This window comes from Momordica charantia, assembly GCF_013281855.1.
Source record: "Momordica charantia cultivar OHB3-1 chromosome 2 unlocalized genomic scaffold, Mcharantia_2.0 BLBB01000002.1, whole genome shotgun sequence".
Taxonomy (NCBI): domain Eukaryota; kingdom Viridiplantae; phylum Streptophyta; class Magnoliopsida; order Cucurbitales; family Cucurbitaceae; genus Momordica; species Momordica charantia.
The window spans coordinates 12,287,809-12,310,406 of NW_028275160.1; the positions used below are offsets into that span (position 1 = coordinate 12,287,809).

The 22,598-nt window shown below is 32.2% G+C and overlaps 1 protein-coding gene across 3 annotated transcripts; it reads left to right on the forward strand.

Moving 5' to 3' along the window:
• The first annotated feature begins 12,950 nt into the window (after nucleotides 1-12,950).
• LOC111023522 (Pectin lyase-like superfamily protein) lies at nucleotides 12,951-19,403 on the forward strand. 3 transcript variants are annotated; one of them, XR_015789220.1, is made up of 6 exons: nucleotides 12,951-13,575; nucleotides 15,594-15,714; nucleotides 17,000-17,174; nucleotides 17,337-17,407; nucleotides 17,512-18,298; nucleotides 18,954-19,403. XR_015789220.1 is itself a non-coding variant. In XM_088120538.1 (5 exons), exons 1-5 carry the CDS (start codon nucleotides 13,141-13,143, stop codon nucleotides 18,138-18,140), a joined length of 1,431 nt encoding a protein of 476 aa, XP_087976664.1. In that variant the 5' UTR covers nucleotides 12,951-13,140; the 3' UTR covers nucleotides 18,141-18,474. The 3 variants fall into 3 exon arrangements, 1 of the variants encoding a protein (XP_087976664.1); XR_015789219.1 differs by having other exon boundaries at nucleotides 18,957-19,403; XM_088120538.1 differs by lacking the exon at nucleotides 18,954-19,403 and having other exon boundaries at nucleotides 17,512-18,474.
• Nucleotides 19,404-22,598: the final 3,195 nt, after the last annotated feature.

The following is a 22,598-nucleotide window of genomic DNA, read 5'->3' on the forward strand; positions in this document are numbered from 1 at the left end:
ATTCATATATCAGGGGTATATCAAATATATACCTCGTATATCAACTATATACCCAGTATATATACTGTCCCGATTACATCAAAAATAACCTTGGATGTTTAGTTTATTGGATTTTGGAAAATGCAAAGCTATGATTCAACAACAAATTTATTGAATAAAACTTTATTAAATAGACATATGTTTTTACAAAATACAAACTACGAGTTTAGGGCAACACACCCAACACTCAAGAGGCTTAGGGATCACTCCCGGCAGGCACAAGATAGAATGAAAAAACAGGCTGATAAGCATCGCAGGGATGTAGAATTTGAAGTAGGGGACAAAGTGTATCTCAGAATACGACCATACAGGCAATGGTCCTTTAGCAAAGAGAAGGAACGAGAAGCTGAGTTCCAAGTTCTTCGGGCCTTATGAAATATTGTAGCGCATTGGGAAGGTGGCCTATCGTCTCGATCTACTAGTGGAAACCAATATCCATCTGGTTTTCCATGTGTCGCAACTGAAGAAAGTGGTGGGCGAAGCCTCGACGTCACGACACATCCCTCCTCAACTATCTGACGAATGAGAGTGGATGATCGAACCGGAGTCAGTCTTTGCTTATCAAACCAACCCAACCACCGGCGACTACGAAGCACTGGTTAGTTGGAAAGGCTTACCTGAAGAGGACGCTACATGGGAGTCAGTTAGAGAGATCTACAAGCAGTTCCCTATGTTCCACCTTAAGGACAAGGTGGTTGTTGGGAGGGGGGGAGTGAGGGGTAATGTTAGACCCCCAATCCTGAAGACCTATAGTAGGAAGGATAGAGGGAAAGGCAAAATGGTAATTGAGTGAATATGTAGGCCAACGGCCATGAGAGAGAATAGGGGTAGAGGGACGTGTTGTCCTTTTTAGGAGCAGTGAATGTCATTAGGGGGGATATTCGAGATTTCAGTGTTTTGGGTGCTACATTGTCGCTTTTGAAGAGTTCCCCACCCTCTCGAATTTGTGAGTTGATTTTAGTGTTTTGTTGTGTGCTTTTTCTGGTATCGCCTTCGGGCTTGAAGTTCTATTTCAATCAAAATCTTGTGAGGAGATACCTCACATGTTCTCCCCTTTTCTTTCGGTCCCTCAGTCCTCGGTTGATTGAGTTTTCGAAACTCCAATCTTTCTCTTGATCTCTCGATTTTCCTCTCAATTATAAGATTGTTCCCATAAACTGAATTCTTAACATCCAGAGGATAGCGATGAAGACTTTTTGGTGGCATTGGTGTCTACATTGAAGAGGTGTCTTCAAAGGTATGTTTCACTAACTTCCTTTTAATTATACTTATGTTTTTTCTTTGTCGTACTTCCAAAACAAGATCGAAGCACACGTGTTCGAACGCTTCCGCTGTGGGATCTGATCCTTTCATTTACGAGCTAGCAAGGGGGATCTAATGGACCTGCAAATCAAAAGCTCCAACGATACAAAATTAATCAATCAAACTCATTAACTGAGTTAATCTACAGTCGTTAACTGCGGGCCACTCCACTAAAGACTCGTTTTTTTCACTGTAGAATATTTTCGTATCCATGGATGTACGACCATTAACGGCAAATCAATCTTTCACGAGTGCTCGTAACTCAAGCTGGGTCAAATTATCGTTTTACCCCTCAGTTACATCTTGCTCCTTAAATATCACTACTCCTCTAATGAACAACCCAGTTATGGAATGACCAATAACCGGAAGTCCCTCTCGGGCCAGTGAGAGGGTGAGGCCACTTGTTCAAGTCCCGGAGTCAGCATGTAAGGGAACACTCATCTACTTTCCTAATGTCGGGAATGAGTAAATTCAATCTTGTGTAGTTATGTTTCCAACTTCCCACTCAGTCTCGTCCCCAAAAAGGTAGGATTATTGAGTCAGTTACTCGGCCACTCTCACCCATACATATCAAAGGACGAGCCCTCACGGGCGGGAGTCCATAACTCACTCAGGATTGAGAATGAGTTGTATGGTCATCTCCTATGAAATAACAATCTATTAGTCAACGACGTTACATCTAAAGATTAGCTATTTCTCGGTCCAGTCTTATATAAACTCATTATATAAGATACACCACTCGCATGTCTCCACACGAACGACTTGGATCGGGTCGTTTGTAACATTTACAAAGTGGGTCGTATCTATAGTGTTGCCAAGATAAGGTACCCAACCTTATTCATATACTATAAACCCTTTAGGTTATTTCCGAGATATTATCCACTTATACATCAAGGGTATATCAAATATATACTCAGTATATATGGTATATCAAATATATACCCAGTATATATATTGTCCCAGTTACATGAAAATAACCTTGCATGTTTAGTTTATTAGATTTGGACAATAAATTGAACAACAATTTGATTGAATATGAAAACATAACTTTATTGAATATAAATCTGTTTTTACATAATCACGAGCTACGAGTTTAGGGCAATACACCCAACAGTCAGGAAGCTCGTTGTTGGTGAAACCTGGAGGTTGTTTCATATATACTTGTTCCTTGAGTAAACCATGTAAGAAGACATTCTTGATATCTAGTTGCGTTAGCTTCCATCCTGCGCTCACTGCAAGAGATAAAATTAGTCTAATAGTACTAGATTTTACCACTGGGCTATAGTTTTATTCATAATTTATTCCTTGTACTTGTGTGTATCCTTGAGCTACGAGTCTAGCTTTGTGTCATTCAATTGATTCATCTTCTTTGTATTTAGTTTTTAGTATTCATTTTGACCCTATCACTGGTATGTTCAGGTCTCTCCACTAACTCCCAAGTATTGTTTTGATAGAGGGCCATCATTTCTTCCTCCATAGCTTGCTTCCAATGGGGTATGGTCAATACCACCTTGTAGTTCTTTGGTTCTGACTCTTGATCCATGGACATTAATGCTCTTTGCGTAGTATTATGTTTTATCCTTTGAATTTCTTGAGCGAAAGCGAGATTAAGTGTTGAATTTTCCCTTAAAGCATCATAGTGTATCACTAGAACCACACTGGTGCATTGTCTCTCTATTTTTTCAAGTTCCGTCGAATTCCTTTATTCAAGAAAAGTGGTGCAAATTTGGCTATTTTTCTAGGCCAAATTTACCATCTACATAAATAATACATCTTATTTTTGTTAAATGTTGTTTTTTAGCAAAACAAAGTAATTGAAATTAGGATAAGATATCAAGACATTCAAGGGCAAGAAAGTTTGTCATCTCTAAAAGCTAGTTCTTGAGCCAAATATTATGATCTTGTTGTAGAATCGCTCTCCTTGCTATACAACGAGTGACTCCATTTACTTCTCTATTTGTGAACTTAACTGTAAATTGAGCTCAATCAAGTAAGGAAGCATTTACATTTGAAACGATCATCCCTATTTCTAAGAGATCTTCTACTTCTTGGTTGAATAGGTTGTAGATTCGGAGCGAGTCAATTTCCAGTTAGAAAGGGAAGATTCCAGCATCAATGACTAGCTTCAACTCCTTCCTCGCTACTATCGCTTCAGCTTCATCAATTGTCAAGGCATATTCCAAGTATTTAGTCGCAGCAGCTACAATTTGCCCTCTGTGATTTCAGATGATAATCCCTAGACCTGCATTAAAGTAGATAGGAGAATAAGCTGCATCTGTCTTTATTTTGTATACCCCTCCCTTAAGAGGGCGTCAAATTGCTTGATTTCTTTTAAGATTTTGTACTATAGATTTTGCTTTAGTTGATCTAAATGTAGAGGTATAATTATTTGCCCATATTGCAAAATTAGATGTAGCCACTTGTCATCTCTGGTTAAAAGCTTTTGCATTTCTCTTATTATAGATTTCCTATAGAAACACAACCATCTCCTCAAAGTCAGCTGAATTTAATTTTTCTTGCCAATCCCGAAGTAAAAGCATGATGTTGTGGCTCAGTTTATCATTAAGAGAGCAGCACATTTAGAATTTTCCAATTTTTCTGTAGAAGTCATGAATCTCCAAAATACATGAAAATTGTCTTTCCCCTTTCTTTTGCACTGAAAGCAATAGTTAGGACATCTACACCTTTTTTAAGCAAGTTTGTCCCGTTAAGGAGCTTATCTTGACACAGATACCAAAAGAATACCCTAAGTATTGCTAGGAACATCCATCTTCCAGAGCTCAATCCACTATTGTTTCAAAGATTCCGTAGAAGAAGACGAGACAGTAAAGATTTGGTTGCTTCATCTACGCTACCCTCTATCCACTTTTCACTGTATAAACTACAGTTTTCTTATGATGCCAGATCAGTCTGTCTGCTCTTCCACTCCAACCAATTGGTATAGCTACGATTCTCAAAATAAAAGAAGGATTTCACCCGATCTTTAAGGACATGAAGTCACTTTTTTAAAATACCTTCCCTTGAGAACTTGGGCCAAGATTGATGTTGGATCATTTAGGATCGTCCCTCCCTGCTTCGCAAGTAAAGCCTGACAAGTAAATCTCTGAACCTCATTCCTCCAAAATGTTGGATCATTTCGGAGTGTAAATTGTCTTCCAACCCATCCAATGGATTTTCCTATCTTCCTCACCCACACCCCACCAGAACCGAGTTGCAAGCTGATTAATCATTTAATTAATTGAGAAGATTCTTTGGCATGATATAGAGTAACAAGTAATGACCTAAATTACCGCTTTAATAAGTATTTCCTCTTAAATATCTACAAATAAATATTTGAAATCATTCGTAATGAATTATGTGTCAAATTTTCATGCTAGATTCAAATATATACTATAGTTTAGGAAAGAACATTTCAACCAAGTCAATTTCTTTTTCTTCCAATTTGGTGTGTGTTGTGACAATTGTCTCCTGCATTCCTACTCTTGTGAAGAGAAAACATGAGTTTCGTAGATTCCTCTTTTCATCAAAGAGAGTCTAAGAGATAGTCTAAATATATTTAAAAAGAAAAATAAAAAATGAAAAGTAGATCAATTTTCTCTCCCTCTTTCTAATAATTAAATTAAGTAGGACTTCAATTGGTACATAAGTAAATAATAATAATAATAAGTTTAAGAAGGCATCTTTTGGAACTATAAACCAGTGAAATTTTAATTATATATTAAAAAACAAAAATATTGAAATGGACAAAATATAATTTTGAAATGAAATATTGGTTCAAATGTCATGGAAGTTGAGAAAAGTGTAATGAAAGCATCATATACTTATCTTTCACGATATATAAATATGGATCAACTCTCCACCATCCATGGCGACAAAATTCGAAAAAAAGTAAAAAATAAAAAATAAAAAATAAACATAGTTTTAAAAAATGTTTTTTGAAAATCTTTAATGACCCATTTGTTTTTTAAAAATTTAGAAGATGCCTACCATATTAGATTATAGATATAAAAAATTATAGATATCTGATATTTTTGATGGTCATGTTTTTTTTTCTTTTCTTACAGGAGTCTTTATGAAAATGTTTTGAAATATCTAGACAGCAATATTGTTCCAACATCTTTACTAGCCCTCACGTAATTTATATGTTATCAATTTTTCAAAAATGTATAATTTGAATTTATATAATTTGTGTTGGGTGATACATTTTGTCCAATGAATAAATGTCACAAATTAAAAATAATATTTAGGATCCATCACAAATTTATGTATCCTTATGTCATGCGTCTTCCTTATAATCGTCTCATTACATCAGCTAAAATTGAATCAAACTCATGTGAAGATTGAGCTCAAATCCATTAAGTCCATGAGAAGAAGGTTCATGTAAGACTCATAAAGACTCTATAAATAAAAAAGGTCACTTCTCATTTGAGTCATTCAAAACAGGTCAGATTTAGAGTCAAAGAGAATTCAATATTATACAAGTATTCAAAAGACTCAGAAAGCACAAGAAGACTTAAGACTCGAAAAATTGAAGACTACGGGACTTCGAGAATTGAATCTTCTCCTCATCAACAACAAATCAAAGACTTCAAAGACCTTCAAAAGCTTCAAGGTGAAGAACTCACCAAGCTACATAGCTGAAGAACTTCATCAAGTTGCATAATTGAAGAACTACTTAAACAAGCCGAATAACTCTTCACAAGCTACAAGCCTAATAATTACATGCATCAACAGCCGAATAACTCTTTACTAGCTACAAACCAAAGAATTTAATCAAGCAGCATTGCCGAAAAACTTCAACAAGTCAAAAAACTTCATCAAGTTGCATAATCAAAGAACTTTATCACGCTACAAATCTAGGAACTTCATCAACAAGTCGTATATCTTCAAAAAGCTCAAAGCGGAAGGCCTCAAAGATTCTTCAACAAGCTAGAAGCCAAAGGCACCAATCTTCTTGATATAAGAACAAACACTACTAGAAAATTGGGTTTTCGTGACGCTCATGAATAGTAAAATACGTTTACAAGCCTTATGATTGTACTGATATTTTGTGCTATGTAATTTAAAGATATAGAAAAAGTGTAGGCATGTCGTTTATTTGAATCGTGCTTCTTCTGTTTGATTGTTATGTTGGTTGTTTTATTATATTATCGAGTAAGTTGATAAGGAAGACTATGCATGTTGATGAATAGGTTGGTTTTTGTTTAATCATTTATCTAACTTGGGTATTGTTTTTTCGTTAGGTCATTCTTACCCCAAAGATGTCGACAATTAGGAATGCAACTAATCAGTGACTGAGCATCGTTGTTAGGGTTGGTGTGTAAGGAACATGTTTAATTCTGTAATTCTGTAATTTGTGTTTGAGAATACTAGTACATTCTAAATTAATATATTAGCTTCTTTGTTCATGTTTAATATATTTCAACTTTGTTATATTTGCGTGTTCGATCGACAATTTGACAATATGATATTTATATTCCGCGACATCTGCAATAAAAATTAAATACATATTCAGTGACCCTCTTTTTATCGTCACAAAATAAAATCATTAGTGATATTTTTAAACCGTCACCGAAATATTTTTTAGGACGATTATCAAACGTCACGAAATAAACTTTTCATGACGTTTAAACACCGTTACGAAATACACTTTTTGTGACATTTAAACACCGTCACGAAAGGATGTCACGTGACCTCTCCTCTCCTGTTCAAGGTCTTTCCGTGACATTTCATAACCATCACGAAATCATTTTTCATGACGGTTTATGAACGTCGTGGAAGTCCATGTCTTTCATGACGCTAATAAACTGTCATGTGTGCTAATTTTTGTGACGTTTTTTAAACGTCTCGTATACCTTTCGTGATGGGCGTATACGTGACGGCGTTAAAAACGTCACGAAAAATTTTGGTGACGCCAAAAAAACGTCACGGTAGCTCGAATTTCTAGTAGTGAAACTCATTAGCCCTCAAATCAAGTTTACACTTGAAAGAAAGTATCAGAAGATTACATATTAGAGATTGTAACACTAGGTAGATAAATACAAATCAAGTTCATTTATTTTGAGTTTTTCAAGGAACAATTTCTATTGATTTAATATAATATTTTTAAATTAATTTAATTTACATTGGGAGACAATTGAAAATTTAAAATAGATGAAATATTACACACTAAATTTCAATTAAAAATAAGTGAAGATATTACACAACCTACGAGTTTATTTTATATCTAAATATCTAAATGCATTAATAAATATAGTTAATTGTATATGGTCATTTATCAAAGGATAAATGCATTGATTTATGTTTAAAAAAAATTGATGAAAGATAACATGTAGAGGACAAAAATGTTATTAGAAGATATACTCAATGGAGGAATCTTGGAAACTCGGAGAGCATAAAAAGCTAACTGTCCTCTATATGGGTACTCTCAGATGTCGAATCTAGATACTCATTCTATGGGATCTAAGATTCTCACCAAAAAGACGGTAATACCTAAACAAATGATCATTTGTTTGATGGAAATCTAAGATTTTATGGAATCAACAACCAAATTTTTGTTTTGTTTTTCTGAAATATACAAAAGTTTTTTTTTATGGAACTTAGATATCTGGAATTTTAGAGGCTTGAAAATTTAGATTTATGGCATCTTTAGATAACCAAAACCATAGGTTTGTTTGACAAGAAATTTATAATGATTTATGAGAATATTTGAATAGTTATGTTTATTCTCTAAGATTTTTATGAGAATATTTAATTATATATTGTTCCAAAAAAAAAACCTCTTTTAAATGTTGTTGTAATTTAGACATTGACTTTTACCTACTTTCAATTTTAACTTGAACTTTTCTCAAAAGAAAATTATATAATTGATGCTATTTTTATTTGGATCATATTTTTACATTATTAGATTAGAAAAAAGAATTAAGGAAAAATAATAATATTGATGTATCTAAATTTTTTTACATGTGTAATCAATATCAATTTTGAGAATGACATTTCCTTTTCTCTAACTTTTGCATGAGGTTTTCTTTCTTTTGTTAACAAGTCTATCTCAGCCCTTTGGTCAACCAGCTTCTGATCATTGCTAATAGCAATAACTACCTCTCATCCCAATTCGATTCACTCCATTTAATCGAGAAGCAATTGATTTCGATATATTAGACAAATGACTAACTCCATCTATAAACTTTTTATACGAAAGTTTAGAAGATTATGAAATTTGATATGAATTTGTTAAAAATACAACTTTTCTGATGAATATAATTTATTTCGGAATCTTTATAGGGTCTTTCTTCTATAAGTCTGCTTATTCATCTTTACAAATTTTGAATTTTCGTAATTCATTTGTTAAGAAATTTACTAAATTTTTCTTTTTGGAGTGGTGTGTTTCGTAATTTTTACTAATAAATAAAACACATCTTTTTCCAGAGATTTTTTTTAGTACAACATGTTTGGAGGGGAGATATACCAATTATCGCTGAGTTATGCTCGCTTTGACCTAGATTTCTATTTATAATTGTATTAATTCAGTGATTTCTGTTTTTTATCGCATTAATTCCAGGATTTTCGATTCAATGACTTACTATTAAAAGAAAATCACTTTCCAGAATTTACAAAATAATAAATTGAGATATTATACAATTTAATTGAAATTTATTGTATATACGTAAATGTAATTTATTAAATATATTTAATTACATATAGTATTTTTTATTTATTTATAAACAAGTACGTTAATTTATTTTAATTATAAATTAAAAGATAAAGAGAATTGATGAAAGAAAATATAAAAGTAACAAATGAAGGGCGAAAGCGTGAGTAGAAGATGCAGTCAAGATGAAAATCTTAGAAACCAATGTTTCAAGCACCTTAAAATGTTTGGGTATTTATATATTCTTACCCGACTAATGGAGCCAACCTAAACATATCTCAATTAGTTAAGATAGCTATCTCCGACCAAAAGTCTGAGTTCGAATCTCTATCCTTACATATTGTACTAAAAAAACAAAAGGAAAATCTAGATGTCCGTGCCTTGAGCCTCTAAGATACATAGACATCTTGTGAGATGTCCCAACATCCTAAAATTCTCATACAAGATATTTGATTTCATTTTGAATAATGAGTTGTTTCTGAGAATTTTATGTTGAAGGTATCTTCTCACAACAATTTTCCCTTTCATTTTCTTTATATATATGACATATTTTTTCTTCCAGCAAATTTTTTGCTTTTTATTATTAAAATAAATCAAATATATATATATATATATATATTTTACTCTTTCGTAAATAACTCTATTTACATATGACATAGATATATAAAATAAATCTGAGTTAAATGGCATACCACCCTATTTATTTTCAATAGAAATTTTCATTTGTAAATTTCTTAAAATTAATATTAATTATACGTCTAAAAAAATCATCACAAACCAATAGAATCCTCTCAATTTTATAATTCGATAATATATAAACATAATCTACTTGATATAGAATCAGTAATAATAATGCCTTGTTTTGAAAAAAGTTCAAAAGTTGGATTTAAAATTAATAATGAATTTTATAAAAATCTTATATTAATATAAATTTATTTATTCTACAAAATAACATATAAAATTAGTACAAATTCCTAAGATATAAATTACAATAAGAAAACATTGTAAAATATATATAGAGAGAGAGAGAGAGAGAGAGAGAGAATTAATATAGAAAAGACAATTTTCTTTTCAATTTGATGAAAAATGAAATAATATCAAATTTTGAAAGATCCCGGTGAAGAGCGGCTTCCATTTTTCCACCGCCCACCGTCTCTTCGGTCTAAAATCCTCCACAACAGCTACCATCTTATCACTTTTCATACCACCATTCCTTACCCGCCACGTGTCTGAAACGGCAAGTGCTCAAACTATCAAACGTTGATTGGTTAGCTCACATGGACCGAAAACGTCTGCTCGCACCTGATTCCTACCCTCCGCGCTCCATCTCCGCTTCTTCTTATTTATTTATTACTATCCAATTACCATTTTGCCCCTTTATTTCCACTCACCCCGTGGTCCATGGACCTAATTAAATTATAGTTAAATTTTTTTAATAATTACATCACAAAAAGGTGAGAATTTTTTCCTTTCCCTTTTTACAAACGAAGTTAGAATTCTCAAACTAAGAGATTCAATGAAAACTACATCATAATTCATGTTTTCGATATTTTCAAATACAATGTTTGGTAGCATATTTAATAATTATCTAATATATAATGTATTTGTAAGGTAACGTAGTTGCCAACTAAATATTTAGTTTGATCTAATATATTATTAATTAATTTATTAATATATATGTTATAAATTTGGTGTAATTATTATTTTACAATATTATATAATTTGTAATATATTATTTTACATGTTTTAATTTTAACAAAAATTAAATGAATTTATAACATTGAAATACTATATTTATCAAAAATTTTATTTTTTAAAGTAATTCTACATTTTAAAATTTTAAATTTTAAATTTAAAATTCGTAAATTATTTTCAGAATTTTTACTATTGGATCACAAAATCTAAAATACAGTTTTCGAAAACATCTGCCAAACATACATTTGATTCACTAACTTTAAGAAAAAAAAAAGAATTCGAAATTCAATACCAAATAGACCCTTAATGTCGTGGTACTGTACAAATTACCTTATTCACGACTATTGCGTTGAGGTTTTTTTTCTTCTTCTTCTGTAAAAACGAAAATGACATGAAGTAAATGTCGATTATCTTATCGTATATTTTTCTATAAAAAGTGACGTAGTTTCAAAGCTATTGTTAAACTTTTGGATGTTTTTATCCATGTCATTAGTTTGTTGAACCATGATATTAAATATTTGTATGTACAATAATGACATATCCATGTATCAATAGATTCGACATTTACCTGAGGAGTAAATCAACATTTTCATAATATTACAAAAAAGTCGACAAAATATAAAAAATATCAACAAATTCTGATTAATATAGACATAATATTAATTTTAATCCTTTTTAAATTATCTAAAAATGATGAAGTGATTATTTGTTAATGTAAATATATATTTTTTATTTTGATAATTTTTCCATAAATGTCCATCGACATTGACATTTTACGGATATTTCCATCAACGCCTCCTTGAAATTGAGACCTTGACATTTTAATCGACACCGACATTCGTGTTCAACAAACAATTTCACATTAAGATTGTATTTTCAACAAATGATTTTACTTGTCTCTCTATTAAAATCATGAAATTCGACATTTCAATTTTTTATTGTATTTCTAGAAAGGACATCGATATTTTATCAATATATTCATCAATATTTCTACAAAATTGAGACTTCGACGTTTAAAATCAATCTTGATTTTATCACAGATATTTTTGGATAAAATTTTCAACGACAAATAAGGACTTAGTGGCAACATTTATAAAAATAAAAAAATTAGAATCGTTACAAAGCTAAAACAATGTTAAATAAAATTCAAAATAGAGGACAAACGATGATAAATAGTATTCTTTTATTTCATTAAGTTTCAATCAATTTCGATGACTTAAAATTATTTCATTAATGCCCCTCCATTTCATTGACTTTCAGATCAAAATTGTATTTCATGGGCCAATTTCAAATTACCAATAAAATTATCTTTATCAATCCAATAAATATCAACCAACACCACATTGTTTTTTGCCCAACTTAACATTTTCCAAACTTCAAATCTTTAACTTAAATTTATATTTAGATGGTAATAATAAAAAAGATCATATAATATTTTCTTACTTCGCTCTTTTTTCAGTTATCTTTTTTCTTTCGGCTTGCAAAAATAAAATAAGCATTTGAAGTAAAGTTAAGACTTTTAACCAAGGTTCATAAATATTAATACGGTATTTTATTAATATATTTGGATACATGAATATGTCACTTAAATTTTACTTGACACATAAATTCCAATCCGCTCATAAATAAGAGAGGAGTAACAAAAATAAAAATGTGTATTTTTAAAACATAATAGCAAGTTTAAAATTTTACACAAACAACAATTTGATCTAAACTATAATACACACAAACACATGTCACGAGAGAAAAAGAGGAGTAAAGCTTGTGAATTTTTTGAAAAAAAGAATAAATGTTTTTCAAAATACATAGAATATTTATGATATTTAATATAATTTTTTCCAAATGTCTTCGAGGGATAACTTGAGTGGCTTAGGACTTCAAGAAATATTTTTGAGATCTTGAATTCAAGCTACAAGGAACACAACTTGTGTACTCCCTAGGTAATAAAAAGAGTATATAATTTAAAGATTTATTGTTAAAATATTTGAAAAGATTTAAAACAAATTCTATACCCAAGGAAGGCACTTTAATATAAAAATCATGGTTACATTGAGAAGATGTTGGATGTACTCCCTTATTGAAATTAAGGCAGAAAAAATAAAATTAAAAAACCAAAATCATGTTGTTTTAAAATTATAAACGACTAAAAACCATTTAGGGTAGGCTCGAGAAGAAAAGAAGGCATACGAAGTAGGGGTACTGTCGGTATTTGACATTAAAGACTAGGGTTGAAATAAAGAAAGAAGCATCCATATTCCATTTAAAAATAATAATAAAATTAGAAAAAAAGAAAGAAAAAAGATGGCATGCGGAGGATGGAAGCGCATTGTTGTAGGATGATGATCTCTAGCCTTGTTCTTCTCCCGACATACATGTCCCAAACACCAAATTTCAGCGTTCCATTATTTCTCCCCAATTTTCCTTTTTAATTTCTCTCTAATTTCGATTTCGATATGGAAGCGCAGAAGCCGCCCAGCTTGGGCCTTCTATTCAGGCCTTCCTGTTCTTCTCTTCTCCTCTTCTTCATTCTTCTCGCTCTTCTCTCCTTCCAAATCGCCACCCGAACCTCCCTCTCTCTCCCGCCCCTCTGGCTCTCCGCCGCTTCGGTTCCGGGTTCGTCCTCCGAGCCTACCTGCTCCGGGTTCTTCAGCCCGGCGACGGCGGCGGCGGTGGTGATGTCGATTACCGAGTTCGGGGGAGTTGGGGACGGGAGGACGTCCAATACGGCGGCGTTTCGGGGGGCGGTGGACTACATGCGGCGAATCGGCGAGAATGGCGGGTCTGGCAAACTGATCGTGCCCGCGGGCAGCTGGGTCACGGGCAGCTTTAATCTCACCAGTAATTTCACGCTCTTCCTCCAACGTGGCGCTCTTATTTTGGCCTCCCAGGTCACCCCCTCCCTTCTCTTTTTATTTTTCTATTTTATTATATTATCTTTTTCGAATTTTAATTTTTATAAGATATTTTTAAAGTTTAAGAATTGGTTAGATATAGAATAAAAAATTTAGAAGTTAAAAGACATCTAAAAACTACAAAAAAAAAAAAAAGAAGAAAAGAAAAATATATTGGTACATCATTTATTTGATGAGCGACATTTAAGGAAAATATAGGTAATCAATATTGGTGAGTTTGACTTTGACATGTGTTTTTAAAGTGTTCTATTTTTTATTTTTAAATATAAATATTGTCGTGTTTACTGTTTAGTTAAAATTTGAAGTGTTTTTAAATAAATTATAAGTAATTTAAAAAACTTTTAAAATAGATTAAAACTTAAAATGCTTTTAGATATATGAAAGTGTTTAATTAGTTTTCTTCCGTACTACTTACAAATGGTAATTTCAGCTTTCTTTTATATATATATATATATATATATATATATATATATATATATATATTCTTTTTTGCTTTTACTTTTTGGAGAGAGTTTGTTTTAAAAGTGGGGTAATAAATTATGAGTAAACTTTTTGTATGGTGTTTTGTTGCGGTGGGGATTTTTATTTTTTATTTTATTTATTTTGTCTTTGGGCTTTTGGATGGGTTAAAAAAGAGAGAAAAATAAATTGTGAATCTGGGAAAGAAGAAAATGTCAAAGGAAAGGAAAAATCAGAGAGATCACTCTGGAGCTGGCGGTGCCACCTATGTTCTTTCATTTATTTTAATACATGAAAACAAAAACAAAAACAAAAAAGAAACATAGGCAGTGGGCCCACAACATCAATGACCTCAAAATTAAAATACATAACAATAACAAAAATTAGGTATAAGTTGATTTTGGTTGTGTAATCCTAACTTCCGTAATTTTATTAAATGTCTGATTTGTCACTGATTTGAAAAATTTTAACATTAATTTTATTACAATAAATACTACTTAATACAAATTTGTGATTACAATTTAGTGAAGTGTCATGTTAATTTTTTTTCTTTTTATCAAAGTAAATGAGATAAAAGTATATAGAATGAATCAAAAATACTCGATTTTTTTTTTTTTTAAAGTAGAAGGAAAGGAAATAATAAAGCATCAACCAAAATTATTAGGAAAGAAAATGCTTGCTTTATTGTCTCTATGAATGATTGCTATATAATTCTCTTGATATGCTTTTGGAGCTGTGAGATTGCTATATACTTCTCTTGATACTTAGGATCACTATTTTAACTTTTTAGCTAACTTCTATATTAATACTATTTTTTGTCTATCAACTATTATATTCATTCTAGTCTCTTAATTTCACATAAAAAAAAATTATTTTTAGTCCTTGCCGTAATTTTTTTTTCTTTTTTGATAAATTGTGTAACAAAACTTATCAAAGACTCAGAGAGAATTGGTTCAAACTAGGATAATCATTTATCCATTTATATGTCTATATACATAGTATTTTATGCAAAATTTATATCTAATATTGAGATAGGATTTAAACTTAATTTTTATTAAATTTAAAGATTCCATTGGGAAAAGGAATTAAAAAAAATAAGTTGTAATTCCTTCCCCCAAAGCTTGTAAATGTCAATAGTATATTTATTTCAATATAATCTGTTGATTCATTGACTATTATCTCTTTTTTCTTTTGTGCGGGTTACTTGAATCTGAAACAATGTTTTGAATATCCACGTTAATAAAAATGTGCAAGTCTAAATCTCATGAAAATATCGAATAAATATTTTTAAAAATGGTGTAAAAACAAATATTTAAATTAACGAATATAATATTATAGAAAGGTCAATTTCTCCCATGTCAATGTCGAATCTATGGACATATGAAAAAAGAAATGTCGATATGTTAATGAAATTTAATAAGAAAATTCAATTTTATGTTTATTAAATTTTTATTTAGCAATCATATTGTCATGTTAGTGAAAAAGGTTTTTGTTTTTTATTGACATGAATTATTTATTTATTCATTTATTTTTAGGATCCAGAAGAGTGGCCCATTATAGAGCCACTTCCTTCATATGGAAGAGGGAGAGAGAGATTGGGGGGAAGACACATCAGCCTTATTCATGCCAATGCTCTCTCCAATGTTGTCATTACAGGTACCCCACTTTTATTTTCTTTTTCCTTTTTTTTAATATTTATTTGCCTCCATTTTTTTTTTATTTTTTAAAAAATTTTCTTTTTAACTTTTGGATCCATCTCTATTACAAGAATTTTATATTGATAAATGATAATGATTCTTGGTTTTTGTAATGGAATCAAACTTTTCTCATGTCTTTGTCTATGGTGTGTCATTAATACACTTTGATCATGTCATTTCTTTTCTCTTTTTAATGATGGTGCTTATTTATTTATTTTTTTTCTGGGTTCTAGTTTAATTTAATAAGTTTTAGACCAATTTGATAATATTTTGATCTCGTTCAATAACTGTTTTGTTTGTAGTTTTATGTTTTTGAAATATTTGTTTGTGTGTTCACAATTTCTTAGATATGTTTTTACATTTTTAAAGCACTTTTTACTCTTACTCAAATTTTAAAAATAAAAATCACTTCATTTTTTAATTAGTTCTAAAAAATTTAGCTAAATTTTGAAAACAGTTTAAAAAACAGATGCTCAACAATAAATGTTTATAAGTTGATTTTTCAAAACAGAGAACAAAACAAATAAAATGGTTATTAAACGAGACATTTATTTTTATTTTTATGCTTTTTTTTTTAAATTAAGTTTATAAATATTACCTTCACCTATGATTTTCTTTGTTGGGCATCTAATTTTTTTTTTTTAATCTAAGCTAAGTCTTGATAAAACAAAAAAACAGTTTGTTTTTGTTTGTGAAGTTTGAAAAAAAAAAGGTTAAAATGTGGTTTTAAATTTTGAAAAAAAAATATAACAAAGAAATGATGAGGAAATAAATATCATGGTTAAAGAACAAAACTAAAAACAAAATAGTAATTCAATAGTTTTTTTTAGAGTTGGGTAATAAAAAATGTTTTAAAAAGTGAAAATTAGATGAAAGGATTTGGGTATATGAAACTAAGAAACTTTTAACAAGAATAATAAACAAAATCTTCGGTTTACATTGGCTAAGGTTTTGCAATTTTTTATTTTTGTTTTTTATATTCTATTTAGTTGGTAAACTTTCACATTTATTCTATTTTAATATGTGAACTTTTAAAATGTCTAAGGTAAGATCCAATTTTTAATAAAACATATGATCTCTCAACTTCAAGAAAATAACTATTGTGGGTCTTCGCTATTATATTCAATCGGTCATTTATATATGCGCACCCAATACTCGTTCCAACCAATTTATGTGGCTCAAATCCATCGATTCGATGACGTTCAAAATTACGCAAATTTGATGAGTTGTGTTTAATTTTCCAGGAGATAATGGAACCATTGATGGCCAAGGAAAGATGTGGTGGGAGTTGTGGTGGAACAGGACATTGAATCACACAAGAGGCCACCTTCTAGAGCTCATGTACTCTCACAACATTCTCATCTCCAATCTCACCTTCAAAAACTCTCCCTTTTGGACCGTCCATCCCGTCTACTGCAGGTTTCGATCTCGATCTCGATCTCAACATGACCTATTTCTACCATTTGCAAATTTATGCTCGGTACCATTGATCGAGTGATTCCAGCAGAGTCAGACCATCTTATGTACTAGTAGAGGGACTTATATATCGATCTTATGTTTTTCTTTGCTGTTTTATTTCAGCAACGTCGTTATTAGAGACATGACAATCTTGGCTCCCCTGAATGCCCCGAACACGGACGGTATTGACCCAGGTATGCTTCTTTTGTAGATCTATATCGGATTACGTTGCTCGAAAAGTAAAAAGAAAACAATGGTGAAGTTCTAAGCTTGGAATAATGTGGATGTTATGCTTTAGATTCAAGTACCAATATCTGTATTGAGGACTGTTACATTGAGAGCGGAGACGATCTAGTGGCAGTGAAGAGTGGATGGGATCAGTATGGAATCAACATGGCGCAGCCGAGCTCGAACATCGTTATAAGGAGAGTTTCTGGCACAACCCCGACATGTTCTGGTGTCGGAATAGGAAGCGAGATGTCGGGTGGAATTTCGAACATTACGATCGAGGATTTAAACGTTTGGGATTCGGCTGCTGGCATTCGCATCAAATCCGACCAGGGTAGAGGAGGATACATTGCAAATGTTAGTATAAGTAACTTTGTAATGAATAGAGTGAAGGTACCAATAAGATTCAGCAGGGGATCGAACGACCACCCCGACGACAAATGGGATCCGAAGGCAGTTCCGAGAGTGAAGGGTGTTTTCATTAGCAATGTCGTGAGTTTAAATTCGACAAAGGCTCCCGTTCTAGATGGCATCAAGGGCGCATCGTTCGACGGGATATGCATGAAAAATGTCACCATTCTCGGCCTCGCTCCCTCTGTGAAATGGCACTGTGCATTCGTGTCGGGTTTTAGCACCGCAGTCTTTCCTACGCCATGTCTTCAGTTGCAGAACGACACCTTCTCGTCGTTGTGCTCGTAATCGCAGACGCAATTTTGCTAACTTTTGAGCATCACACGAAACCAAGCCGTGCTCGGAGTATTTCAGTTTTCAAAATTCGATATATATTATGGCGATCGAGTGACCGAGCAAGCGCTGCTGGCCAGAGATGAGCTGATACTAATGAAACTGCAAATTCAGTATGTTGCTTGGTTTGCTCCTCAGAGGTTCTAGTGATCTGTGTTAAGTTTTTATAGTAAAAAAGTGATCTTTAACAAATCACACGTGAGATTTTACTGACTGACCCACAATAGGATCTGTTGTACAAAGTGAGGGATGTAACATTTAGAAATAAGAAGTTAGTGCCTTTTGGTAACTTTCTCTATTTTTTCCCCTCTATTTCTTTTTTTTTTCAAATATTTTTAAGGTAAATTGCATAAACTACGCCTAAAATATAGCGTTTGATATAATTATATAAATATAAATCGTAAAAATTAAACTTTCAAACTTACAAAATTGTTCTCTCTTTTTGCTTACTCAATTTCATTTTTAGATCAAGATTTTGAAGCTTTTGATGGCAAATTTCCAATGAAAGGGTGGATAGAGTTTAGAATTTAAGAACAAATCGTGAAACTTTTGCCTAAGGATCTAACAATAAGAGGGCTTGACTTTGGTTTAAGCATTCAAGTTCCTTTATTTATGTGTGTGAGGATTATTGATTTTTCCTTTCCTTCCATCATATTTTTCTTTCATAATTTTTCGTCTATAATTGTTAATAGACTTGAATTTATGTTATGGATTGGAGAAAAATGCTCTGTATTTAACTACATTGTACCCTTGCAAATGGGTTTCTAGCAGGTTGCAGCACGAAGGAAATTCAACATTCAAGAACTGAGAGGACAGCACCTAGGTGCTACATCATGGAGTGCCTAGGCGCCAGTCTTAGCGCTGCATTGGTTCGAGATATATTCCAGTGTCATGGTATTGTCGCGACAATTTCTCTATAAAATTAGGTCTCCTACCACCGTTTTGAGGTTCCAACACCCACCTTAGAGAGAGAATGCACCAAAGACTCGAAAAGTGGGAAGAGGAGCATCAAAGTGCTTAGAGAAGAAATTTTCAAGGCTCGAGATTGTGGAGATTGGATCGGGGACAATAAATTGACACAACGACCAGATTCAGTTTATCTTCTTTCTCTTTATTTTTCTAGTTTTGCTATGAAATTTCCTTGAGAATTTGTTGTTTTACTTTGAAATGAATAACTAAACTCTTTATCTTAGGAATTCATGTAGCCATTGAACTCTATGGACCGATTGCTTGATTCTCTTCATGAATGATTTAAATGGTCTATTCATGTTTTTCTATATATACTTAATGTTTTTAATCTCCTAACCATAGATTGATTGATATTAGACTTAAAATCTTAAGCTCAAAAGAGATGATTTAGAGTTAGAAATGGGAGGCATAACTAAAAGGATTTTAAGATCGGGAAATTTAGAAGTTATTTAGAGGTCATTAAAAGACTTATTCATTAAAGTCTTTGCTTGTGATTGAAACTAGATAGAAACATTGGTTTCTTACTTAGTAAGTCCAATTAACTTGCACTTGGGTGAGAGTTGAAATTTGAACATAATTAATATTTCATTTAATCTTGAGTAAATAATGAATTGGTTCATAGATTCAATTCAATGGATGAAATCAATTCCATAGAAGGTTTATTTCTATTGACTTATTCTCTTTATTATTGCATATGTATTTGTTTTGATTCTATTCACCCATTCCAAATTTGATTATCTATAGAAAATCGAACAATTTTATGTGTGGTAATTAATTGAGCTAAACCCAATTCAGAAAACGACATCGATAATTATTTAATTACCTTCTATATTAAAACTTGACATGTACATTAGTGATTAGTAGTTTCTACTACAGTTTGCTAGCTACATAAAGCGCAACACTATGTGTGAAAGAGGCTTCGTGAGGCAATCCGCCAATTGGTCAACAAAAGGTACATAACAGACTTCATGAGCACCTCAATCAACTTGATTGGTACAAAATGGACATCAATTTCAATGTGATTAGTTTGCGTGTGAAACACGTGATTAGTAGCCAAGGCACCATCACTAATGTTATTGCCCCATAAAGTAGGAACGAAAGGTAGACGAATACCAATCTGGCCAAGCAATTGTTTTAACCAAATTATTTCAACCAAAGCATAACGCCTTGTATTCTGACTCAATACTAGACCGTGTCACAGCCGTTTGCTTCTTAGTTGACCCGACACAAGTGTGTTACCCAAAAACACACAGTAGACAATCACATATTTCCTATCATTAATACTTGATGCCTAATCATCATCTAAAAAGACAGAAATCGACAGAGAATCACAAGGTTCGATAGATATACCCATTGATCTTATCTTGACGAGATATCAAAGGACATGGCTGCTTGAAAAATTTACTAAGATAATTGATAAATGTAGGCAATATGTCAAGTCAAGTATTTGTAAGATATTGCAAGCCCCAATTATACTCCAGTACAATGTCGGATCAGCCATTGGTTGAACATCGAAAATATACAAGTGTTTTGATAGAAATTGATTTTATTATTTATGTAACAATGGGGATTTATAGGGCCGAGGGAGATTCGAGAGCTCCCTTACCTCTCATTACCCTTCCTACAAAAAACGAATACAAATTGCCAAGAGGATACCCCTCACAATACAACAGAATATAACTAACATACTAATTACCATAGTGCCCTTTAATTAATTGGGGCTCACACACTAATAACATAAACCATTCTTTAACCACCTTCCACTATTACTCTTTCTTTCTACTTTCTTCCCATAATACACCTTCTTAATCCAGGGCCTATCATTACCCGCCCTCCAAAGAAACCTTGTATGCAAGGTGGAAATTAGGGAATTGGGCCTTAAGGGTATCGGTGGACTCCTATGTAGCCTCCTCAAAAGATCCATCCTCCCAACAAATCAAGACTTTTCAACCTTCGATGATGGGCAGTACTCGAACGAACACCTAACACTTCAGTAGGTTGCACCTTAATAATACCATATTCACCTAAGACCTAAGGTAGATGAAAAATTGTAAGTGAGCTGCCAACAACCTTCTTAATTGAGAGACATGAAAAACAAGGTGGATCACAAGAGTCTCTGGCAGGGCTAACTTGTAGGCTATAGTCTCAATGCGCTTCAAAATTCGAAAAGGTCCGACAAATCGAGGGGGCTAACTTAGCATTGGAGTGTGATGCTAAATTTTGTTATCAATACAGACGCATCTTCAAATACACCCAAGTTTCTACTTTGAACTCGACATCCCTTCGTTTAGCATTGGCCTGGTCTCGCATCCTTTGTTGTACTCCTTAAGCGTTTTCAACACAACATCTCTATCCTTCAAATGTTGATCAATTAACCAACAAAACTAGGGATTCACTTGGAACATATACGACAAACTAATGCTTATGGGATCCCATGTAATAGTTCTTCTCAAAACTAATGCTTCTGTTTGACCGTCTGTTTAGGGATGATAAGTAGTGTTACGAAGCAATGTAATACCCACACAATGAAATAGTTCTTCTCAAAACAAACTGATAAACAACTTATCACGATAAAACCAATGCTTCTGGGATCCCATGTAGACGAACCGCCTCCTTAACAAAAATTTTGGCGTTTGAGACAGCTGTAAATAGATGTTTGATGGGGATAAAATGACTACACGTAGACACCTGTCTACGACCACAAGAATTGAGTCATATCATTCTAATTTTGGAAGTCCCTCCACAAAATCCATCGACACATAAAACTGAAAGTAATGCTCCCATAAGCAGTGAAGGTTACGGTTAAAGTAGCATGAGCGAGAAGTTCAAAAGAAAGCGAGGAACATTAAGCGAAACTATGTCATCTTTTGTAGATGCTTATGTTGAGAATTCAAAGAGAAGAAATGATATATTTGAGAAAAGACTTCTCAATTCTTCACCAGTTGACGTCAATGAGGCTTCATCAAAAGCAAAAGCTTGTGTTGATGAAGAATTGAACAAATGTTTAGAGATTTTAAAGAACATGGTAGATATTTGACGATAAAGTTTATACCAAAATATTGAAATATTTGCTCGAGGACAAATCTTAGAGACATACATTTTTGGATACTCTTGAATCAAGGAGGGGAATTATCAAATGCCTTTGACTGAAATTTATATCATTTGTTATATTTTGTGCAAGGAAAAACTTTTAGAGTTTATTACCTTTGACTAATTGGTATATTGTTGGTTCTTATTTTGTGTAAGGAAAGACTTTTAGTTTGTTAATATATTGAATTGTTGATATGTCGTTAGTTCATTATAATTTTTGTTTTTTTAAAGAATGTAGTTGTTTTTTTACTAGATTATGTAATTTCAACATGATTAAAACAAATATTAATTGTGGATTTACATCACAATGGTTTTGAAGCTCGCTTAAGTTCGGTTTCAGAGGCTTGATCCACT